This window comes from Morus notabilis, unplaced genomic scaffold, assembly GCF_000414095.1.
Source record: "Morus notabilis unplaced genomic scaffold, ASM41409v2 Scaffold2579, whole genome shotgun sequence".
NCBI classification, from domain to species: Eukaryota; Viridiplantae; Streptophyta; class Magnoliopsida; order Rosales; family Moraceae; genus Morus; species Morus notabilis.
Genome location: NW_010360258.1, coordinates 1 through 9,024, shown reverse-complemented (window position 1 = coordinate 9,024; position 9,024 = coordinate 1). Strand labels below are relative to the sequence as shown.

Below are 9,024 nucleotides of genomic sequence, written 5' to 3'. Positions count from 1 at the left end.
CCCTATAATAAGAAAATGTTTCTGAAATATTAAATAGTTGATGTAAAGCTAAATGTGCAGTAGGATAATAAACTCCATAAAGTAATTCAGTAGCATTGTAAAAAACTTCTAGAAATTTAAAAAAAAATACTCAGCAATCTGCCAATCAGGATCGAAAATTAAAATTTGGTCGTTCTTATTATTTACGTATGTCGTGATAAGCTGTGAATACGGGTGTGCTGCCTTCAACATTAAATATGTTGAATTCCACCTATGTCCCACATCAGTTGGAAACTTTCTTAGGCACATATGACTGTTCTTGCAATATTGTCTGAATTCTTGGAGCCGAGCTCCATAACTAGATATGAACAATAATGATTCTCTAATATTTGTAAGATTAGCAGAGATATGTTCAATTCCTGCCTGAACTACTAAATTAATTATGTGACATGCACACCGTTGATGAAAAATTTCCCCTCCAAATGCCGGTTTCAAACTATGTTTAAACAGATTAATTACAGTTGTATTAGCTGACGCATTATCAAAAGTAATTGTTAAAACTTTATCTTATATCTCATAAAACTTAAAAATTTCCATTATTGTACTAAAAATAGATGATGTGTTATGAGGATATGGACATAAACAAAAACTAATTATTCTTTTTTGTAAAACCCAATCGTCATCAACGTAGTGCGCTGTGACACATAAATATCCAGTTTTATTGCACCCCTCCCACAAATCAGAAGTGCAAGAGATAGTAGCATTAAAAGTCCTAAAATTATCAATAAGAGATTGTCTCATTACATAAAAAACTTTCATGCAATCAGAAGGAGTTATGTTTCTACTTACCCGTTTAAATTGTGGGCAAAAGGCTGTCTGGATGAATTCTTCGAACGAGGCATCATCTGCAAAAGAAAGAGGCAATTCGGCACTAGCTAGAAATTTAGCTAGTGCCTCACGAGCACGTTGTGCATCGTATGTAAAATTTTGTAACTCATGTGATGTGAGTGATAGTGTTTGTTGGCGGGAGTCCACACTCCCACCTTGGTACAATGGTAGACATACTTTCCAATGTCTATCCAGATGACCAGTACCCCCACCCTTTTTATTAGAGAAATGCTTTTTACAATATTTACATACCGCACGAATTTCTATCTCACCTGTTTTTAGATTTGGTTGGAACTCATCGGTGAAATGTTGCCATACCGGAAAAGTTCGCGGTCTTTTTCCTCTGCTGCGTTCTCCAGCTTCCTCGTTGTGTACTGAAGCATTATCCACCAGAGCATTTTCTAGTTCAGTGGGGGAGGGGTTGGAATTAAGGGGTATTTATAAGAGATTTTAGGGTGAAATTTCGGATTCTAACCGTTGGGCCCACGAAGGGCCCCCTGAACCAATTGAAATGGGTCGTTTTGCGGGTTTGGACCGGGCCGAACAAGGGCTGAATCAGGGCTTGGGCCGGGCCAAACAAAGGTCGTGTCGCGGGCCTCCACGTGCTTGAACCGCGGGGTGAGAAGCTGATGCCCAACCCTAGCCCATTACACGTGCCGGCCCGACACGGCCCGTAACAGTAACGAACCGAGTCGTGCCGAATCCGACACTATTACGAGTTTGGCCAGACCGTCCATAGACAGCCCGACTGACCAATAACTTTTAAATTTATTTTCCATTAACTTAACTATATTTTCAAACAGTTCTGTATCCCTATAATAAAAAAAATGTTTTTGAAATATTAAATAGTTGATGTAAAGCTAAATGTGCAGTAGGATAATAAACTCCATAAAGTAATTCAGTAGCATTGTAAAAAACTTCTAGAAATTTTAAAAAAAATACTCAGCAATCTGCCAATCAGGATCGAAAATTAAAATTTAGTCGTTCTTATTATTTACGTATGTCGTGATAAGCTGTGAATACGGGTGTGCTGCCTTCAACATTAAATATGTTGAATTCCACCTATGTCTCACATCAGTTGGAAACTTTCTTAGGCACATATGACTGTTCTTGCAATATTGTCTGAATTCTTGGAGCCGAGCTCCATAACTAGATATGAATGATAATGATTCCCTAATATTTTGTAAGATTAGCTGAGATATGTTCAATTCATGCCTGAACTACTAAATTAATTATGTGACATGCACATCGTTGATGAAAAATTTCCCCTCCAAATGCTGGTTTCAAATTACGTTTAAACAGATTAATTGCAGCTGTATTAGCTGACACATTATTAAAAGTAATTGTTAAAACTTTATCTTATATCCCATAAAACTTAAAAATTTCCATTATTGTACTAAAAATAGATAATGCGTTATGAGGATATGGACATAAACAAAAACTAATTATTTTTTTTTGTAAAACCCAATCGTCATCAACGTAGTGCGCTGTGACACATAAATATCCAGTTTTATTGCACCCCTCCCACAAATCAGAAGTGCAAGAGATAATAGCATTAAAAGTCCTAAAATTATCAATAAGAGATTGTCTCATTACATAAAAAACTTTCATGCAATCAGAAGGAGTTATGTTTCTATTTACCCGTTTAAATTATGGACAAAAGGCTGTCTGCATGAATTCTTCGAACGAGGCATCATCTGCAAAAGAAAGAGGCAATTCGGCACTAGCTAGAAATTTAGCTAGTGCCTCACGAGCACGTTGTGCATCGTATGTAAAATTTTGTAACTCATGTGATGTGAGTGATAGTGTTTGTTGGCGGGAGTCCACACTCCCACCTTGGTACAATGGTAGACATACTTTCCAATGTCTATCCAGATGAACAGTACCCCCACCCTTTTTATTAGAGAAGTGATTTTTACAATATTTACATACCGCACGAATTTCTATCTCACCTGTTTTTAGATTTGGTTGGAACTCATCGGTGAAATGTTGCCATACCGGAAAAGTTCGCGGTCTTTTTCCTCTGCTGCGTTCTCCAGCTTCCTCGTTGTGTACTGAAGCATTATCCACCAGAGCATTTTCTAGTTCAGTGGGGGAGGGGTTGGAATTAAGGGGTATTTATAGGAGATTTTGGGGTGAAATTTCGGATTCTAACCGTTGGGCCCACGAAGGGCCCCCTGGACCAATTGAAATGGGCCGTTTCGCGGGTTTAGGCCGGGCCGAACAAGGGCTGAATCAGGACTTGGGCCGGGCCAAACAAGGGTCGTGTCGCGGGCCTCCACGTGCTTGAACCGCGGGGTGAGAAGCTGAGGCCCAACCCTAGCCTATTACACGTGCCGGCCCGGCACGGCCCGTAACAGTAACGAACCAAGTCGTGCCGAATCCGACACTATTATGAGTTTGGCCAGGCCGTCTATAGACAGCCCGGCCCATTAGACACCTCTAGTTTCCACTGGTCCATAGGATAAGGAAGAATCAAATAACCAATCAGAATTCAGAACTTTCCAGAATTTCCAAAAACAACAAAAAAAAAGGAAAAAGAAAAAGAAGGTGAAGTACATGACGTACCCACGCACCAAACAGCAAGAAGTTGACTCCTCCACCCCATCCCACCGCCGAATCTCCGTCACCAACCCTACTCGTCCGTCAATCCTCAATCAATCAATTTCAACCGTCGATTTCGATTCCTTTACTCCTTTAGGCATTTAACCATTGGCTTTTTTTATATCTCACAAGTCACAACCAACGGTTCCCTCCCACACCGGAATCCAAAAGTTTGATCAAATCCAGCTTATTCCTCACAAACTCCCACTCACTTCCCCGAGCGTGCAGTACAGCCTCGAAACTCGCTCTCCAAAAACGCCACCTCACAATCGAAGGGCAGTTTCGTAACTTCACCTACACGCCTCGTGGGGTCTGAAATTACCATTATGGGCCTCCATTGGCGAGTCCGTGCGTTTGGATAAACCGAGGCCCAGAAAAAGGCAAAAACGACCTCTCTCTTTGTGCATGTGTATATATAGGTGAAAACAGCGTGAATCTGACGCTTGAGAGCCATTGCTGTTTGGTGAGCAGAGATTCTTTGGGCGAAGAGTCTCTGTAAGGCGGGTTAGGAGAAAAGTAAATAGTGAGGAGAGAGATTTCTTTTGGCGGTGAACATGTCGGCTACCGGCGGAGGAGGCGGCGGTCAGGAGGAGGACAAGAAGCCCGTGGACCAGTCCGCTCACATCAATCTCAAAGTCAAGGGCCAGGTTTCTATTGAAAATTTTGATTAGCATTTTGCATATTAGAATTTATTCTAGGTTTCTTTTTTTTTTTTTTTTTTTTTTTTTTTTTTTTTTGGTCTTTAGGTTTAGCCTTGTTGTGTTTGGTTTCTGGTTTTGATTGCTTTGTTTTTAGTTTAGCATTTTGAAATTTTTCATTTGGGATCGAAATACCTGTTTGGCTGCTTAGAAACCGTGGGAAATTGGTGTGGGAGGCGGTAAGGGAACTTGAAAGATATTTCATTTTTTTAAAGGCGTTCTAATTGATTTTTCGTGATACTTTCGTTGTCATTCGTTTGTTTAACATGGATGTTTGATCGCGGTTACCGTCAATTCCTTTAGGCTCTGTTTGGTGGAGGCAAAGAAATAGATGTTTGATATGGATTACTTCCTCAAAATTTTCAACTTAGAAGGCTGAAATGTTCAAAATTGGAGTTGCGGACGATTTTGAATCTCTCGCCCGATTTATTCTCTTCTTTGATTGTCCTACCAAACAACCACAAGTCTTGAAGTCTATACACTAATGCTCCCATTATCATACACATCCCTCCGACCAAACAAGGTCTTAGTGTCAGATTTAGTAGATCGATTCTTAGCGTGGAAGAGTACGAGTGATAATGCCAAAAATTGTAATTTTTGAAGCTTTATTTCTATGACTAGTAACAATAGAACTTCGATTGTGCGGCTGAAATTGTTCTTACCGAATGGGTTCATATTGGGTTTTCTTTTCCATGAGTGAAATTCACGTTCCAGGTCTGAATTTTGGAGTAATTTGTAAAGTAGATGATATAACATTGGTAGGTTAAGGGTTTTGTTTTTTTTATTTTTTTTATTTTTAAAGCCTATGTGAATAAACTTGGACTTGAGTGAAAAAGTTCATTTGAGAGTATGGTTGTCATTGACTTGGTGAGAATGATTAGGATATATGTAAAGTTCAAGTTCGCTACAAAGAACTAATAAGTTTGTGATTCTTTGAGTCGTTTTGTGTTTCTTAACAACTAATCATGTGGTTTATTCACTTCGCTCTTGTACAATCCGTGAACCAGCTGCCTCCGTGTTTCGACTGCTTGTCAGCTTTTAATGCCTGTTTATGTTGTTTAATTGTAGGATGGTAACGAGGTGTTCTTTAGGATTAAAAGAAGCACCCAGCTGCGCAAGCTTATGACTGCATACTGTGATCGGCAGTCTGTTGAACTGAACTCCATCGCCTTCCTGTTTGATGGGCGCAGACTTAGGGCTGAGCAGACTCCAGATGAGGTAAATTTTTTATCTAGTTGCTGATTTTTAGCACACTATTCTGACGGTTTGAAGAAATCAGAGGTTGTTTAAACCTTTCACAGGCTTTTGAGAGCTTTGTCTAGTGTTCTTTGGTTCAAATAACTTCAATCGGTTGTTTTGGCCGTTCAAATTGGATTTTTTTTGTCTCACTTGTTTCTTTTGGTTTTGGTGTGGTGTTTGATTTTGCTATCTACGAATCGGGCATTAGCTTGAGATGGAGGACGGTGATGAGATTGATGCAATGCTGCACCAAACTGGAGGAAGTCCATGAACGCCTTCAACTGCAGATGCAATTCTGCTATAGAATGAAAAGCCATGGAAAATGGAGATATAGACTGCTGAGTTTCTTATCTCGCTTTATATATCACAAAGTTTCTGTAAATAAGAATGGATCTGATGCAAACTCTAAATTAGACCTGAGGTTTTTGATTGTCGATGATGTTTTAAGTGGAGTTCTATAGCATGGTTGTGGAAGCCTTTGTTTTGTCATGATTCTATGGTATCAGTTTGACTCTTTGTTGAGATTGGTTCTACAAATATGCTGTTGGTAACCACATTGTTGGCCTTCTGGGAAAAGGATCTCAAAATTTGAGTTGTGAGCGCCATGCTGTTCCTCTACCTATTTTAGATAATCTGATTGTTCAAAGTTAAAAGAACTTGAAATTATATTCAGACGACGATAACTCAAGTGATTGTGGCTGGTATAGAAAATTTTTTATGCCAAATTAGTGAAAGTACGAAGCCCCAAGAGTTGGATAATGGTTCGTTTTGTTTCAACTATGAATCTATGATCCGGGCTCTTGTCAGCCAAAAGAAAAAAAATCTCAGAATGCCTTCGCAAAGCAACTCTTTCCTCAATTACAGTCCTAAAAAATGCATATCTTTGCGTCTAGAATTAGTTTTGAAAAATTCATGACTTCACTGGTCTTATACACTCCCGAGTGAACACTAACTTATAATAGTTGCTTGCTGCCTTGAGATAGCATTATGGGTGCGAGAAATAAACCAGTTTCGCTGTCGTAGTCTCAATGATGCAGCAGAGTCAGGGAAATCAAGTCAAAGACTCAAATCCATGACAGAGAAAAACCTCAAAATTAGACGGAAAAACAAACTATGATATCAATATCTCAATATTCAAGTCTCTGGGTATTTATAGCTCAGTCACAAAATTATAGTAAAATAATCACTAAGGTCATAAGACGCACTTAACAAATAACAAATAACAAAAGTACAGTTAAATTGTGAAGTACAAGCGACAATGCAAGTACAAAAACAACTATTATAACTAAATTCTCCTGCATCACTCATTGTTTAGAATCCTCCACATTTAGTTGTAACCGGCAATCTCCGCACCAGATAAAGGAAAAGGTTCTAATTCAAGCTGGCAACTGAAGTTTTTTGTTGTTCTTCCAGCTGCATACACATAGTACAGGTAAATCAGAGAAATCTTAAGTTTATGCAAATCAAAAATACAAATCTACCGTTCGTTAGCCGCAGGACTATTTACCTGAGGAAATAATAGTAGAAGAAATCGCCATATAGCAATGTTTGAAGAAGCCCTGAAATCCAAGCTGCAATAGCCAAAGATCAAAGGACATCAAAAAGGAGTCCGACAACAGAAGACATTTTAGACAGTATTTGAAGGATGTCTAAAATACACTAAAGTAACCGTGAACAACTAGCAACTGCTTTAATACGATCCAGAGACAAGTCAACCAAAATATCATGCAAGAAAGCAAATTTTATCATCCTTTAAAAACAATAACAATCCTATACAAATGGAGATCATAACCAAAGCTGTTAAGAGGCGTTATTATTTGGACACTATCTAAACGAATTTACACAGCAATGGAAGCAGACAATATATGCATAGTATACAGAAAAACTATATAACAGCAGGAGGAGAGAGAGTCATCATACGAAGCCAATGAACATAGTGTGGCTCAGTGAAGTAGCGGTAAATCCAGTTCAGAATGTATAACGCCCGGTATGCACTGCATATCAAGACATGCAGAGTGTAAAGTAACATTTAGGAAAAGGAAAGAAGCCAAAAATCTGATATGGCAATAGTAATCTACAATAAGAATAAGGAGTATTAGCATACCCGAGAAGAAATATATATTGGCCAGTCAAGTTGTCAATATTTCTCGTCCTCTGCAACAACACGAGCTGAGGAAGAATAGCAACAGCTTCCAAATACAAGGAAAATGTCCACATGACCTGACCCATATTATGAAACACATAAGAAATACAAAATAATAGGGAAACTTGAAGACCATCTCCAATGCAAATGCCAATGTCATATTTGGCACCAAAAAGTATGAAATAGATATTTAATATCATTTTAAATCATTTCAAATACTATATCTACTTGTTATAACCAAGTATACTTTTAGTTTTAATATAATTTGAAAATGCCAAAATTGTAAGGATTACATGAAACGGTAAATGCATCAACTAATAGTAATCAATAACTAAATTTTGGCATATGGCATACTTGGTGTCAAATTCCAACACCAAGTATAGCATATCTCAAATTTGGTACCATGAATAGCACTGCATCGAAGTCCGAAGATTAATTTTCCTACTCAAATGCTAAAATTTAGCATTGACCCACTACTTTGGCATTACATTGAAGATGCTCCTACAGCCAGGTAAATGAGATAAAACAAGAACAAACCTCCTTAAAGGTGAATTTCTCATTGATAAATATGGCCAAGATTAGGCATGGCAGTAAGAGGAAATAATGGCGGAACGTGTCTTGATCTTTATCATAAGATCTACGAACAACCTTGTGGCTCCTCATGTACCAAACAATCGAGAATGAGCTCCACAAGAATATCAATTTCATGACGGTGTTGTACAGAGAAATAAAATCCGTGAAGATGTCCAAGTACCGAGTCGCGAAAACCATGGCATAGAGTTCCTGGGTTTTCAAAGAAACACCTGCGTGAAATTCCCAAGCCCATCAATCAACCACAATTTAAAACTACAAAAATACGCATTTCTGAACGATAATTCGTAAAATAACATCCGAGACACAAGAGTACGAGCTAAATCTGATGCTGGAACCCTGTTGAATCGCTCAATAGAAATGAAATTCGAAATGGGTTTACTAAATTCCGAATTTCTTTTCCAATTGGGAAGTCAAAACCACCACCATAAACCGTTCCATTTATCCACTAAGCAAAAATATTACACAAAAAAAGGAGTAAAAAAAACTCCCAAGAAATTACCAGCACAAGATTTGATAGTGTGGATCTTGAGAAGCAAGACGAGGACGCTGGCGAGGTGGGTCATATCACCGGCTAATCTGAATATATTCATCTTCCCCAATTGGATTGAATTGGAACAAAATCTTCTTTCCTATTCCGATCTAACTTTTCTCTCCGGATCTGTTTAGACGCTTTCTTCGAAATCTCTCTTCCTCTTCTTGTTTTTGTTTTTCAATTGGATTCGGCAATTAACGGCGGCGAAAACGGAATCGCTTTGTTGGTGGCGGTGCTCTTAATAGCTTGCTTCCGGTAAATTCTTATTGCTGGTGGTCTATTGTTTTTTTTTTTTTGTTTTTTTTTTTGGTAAGAGAACCAAAATAACGCCAAAAACCCTTCCGAAA

At 38.4% G+C, this 9,024-nt stretch overlaps 2 protein-coding genes across 2 annotated transcripts; one reads left to right on the top strand and one right to left on the bottom strand.

Annotated features, from left to right (window-relative positions):
- Positions 1-3,857: 3,857 nt before the first annotated feature.
- On the top strand, positions 3,858-6,013 carry LOC21384332 (small ubiquitin-related modifier 1). The gene is made up of 3 exons (XM_010096163.2): positions 3,858-4,118; positions 5,238-5,387; positions 5,617-6,013. The coding sequence occupies exons 1-3, from the start codon at positions 4,026-4,028 to the stop codon at positions 5,677-5,679; spliced, it is 306 nt and encodes a 101-aa protein (XP_010094465.1). The 5' UTR covers positions 3,858-4,025; the 3' UTR covers positions 5,680-6,013.
- A 496-nt stretch (positions 6,014-6,509) lies between these two features.
- Positions 6,510-9,006, bottom strand: LOC21384331 (ER lumen protein-retaining receptor). Its single transcript, XM_010096162.2, has 6 exons — positions 8,645-9,006; positions 8,089-8,354; positions 7,513-7,628; positions 7,329-7,402; positions 6,916-6,979; positions 6,510-6,821 (listed from the first exon to the last, which is right to left on the bottom strand). The coding sequence occupies exons 1-6, from the start codon at positions 8,733-8,735 to the stop codon at positions 6,785-6,787; spliced, it is 648 nt and encodes a 215-aa protein (XP_010094464.2). The 5' UTR covers positions 8,736-9,006; the 3' UTR covers positions 6,510-6,784.
- Between the last annotated feature and the right edge of the window lie 18 nt (positions 9,007-9,024).

Excerpts from the sequence above, each read along its gene's own strand:
- LOC21384332 (XM_010096163.2), top strand. The coding sequence starts at position 4,026 with ATGTCGGCTACCGGCGGAGGAGGCGGCGGTCAGGAGGAGGACAAGAAG. Across the intron at positions 4,119-5,237 it reads ATCTCAAAGTCAAGGGCCAG|GATGGTAACGAGGTGTTCTT; the intron begins GTTTCTATTGAA and ends GTTTAATTGTAG. Across the intron at positions 5,388-5,616 it reads CTGAGCAGACTCCAGATGAG|CTTGAGATGGAGGACGGTGA; the intron begins GTAAATTTTTTA and ends ATCGGGCATTAG.
- LOC21384331 (XM_010096162.2), bottom strand. The coding sequence starts at position 8,735 with ATGAATATATTCAGATTAGCCGGTGATATGACCCACCTCGCCAGCGTC. Across the intron at positions 7,403-7,512 it reads CAATATATATTTCTTCTCGG|TGCATACCGGGCGTTATACA; the intron begins GTATGCTAATAC and ends CTTGATATGCAG. Across the intron at positions 6,822-6,915 it reads TTCTACTATTATTTCCTCAG|CTGGAAGAACAACAAAAAAC; the intron begins GTAAATAGTCCT and ends ATGTGTATGCAG.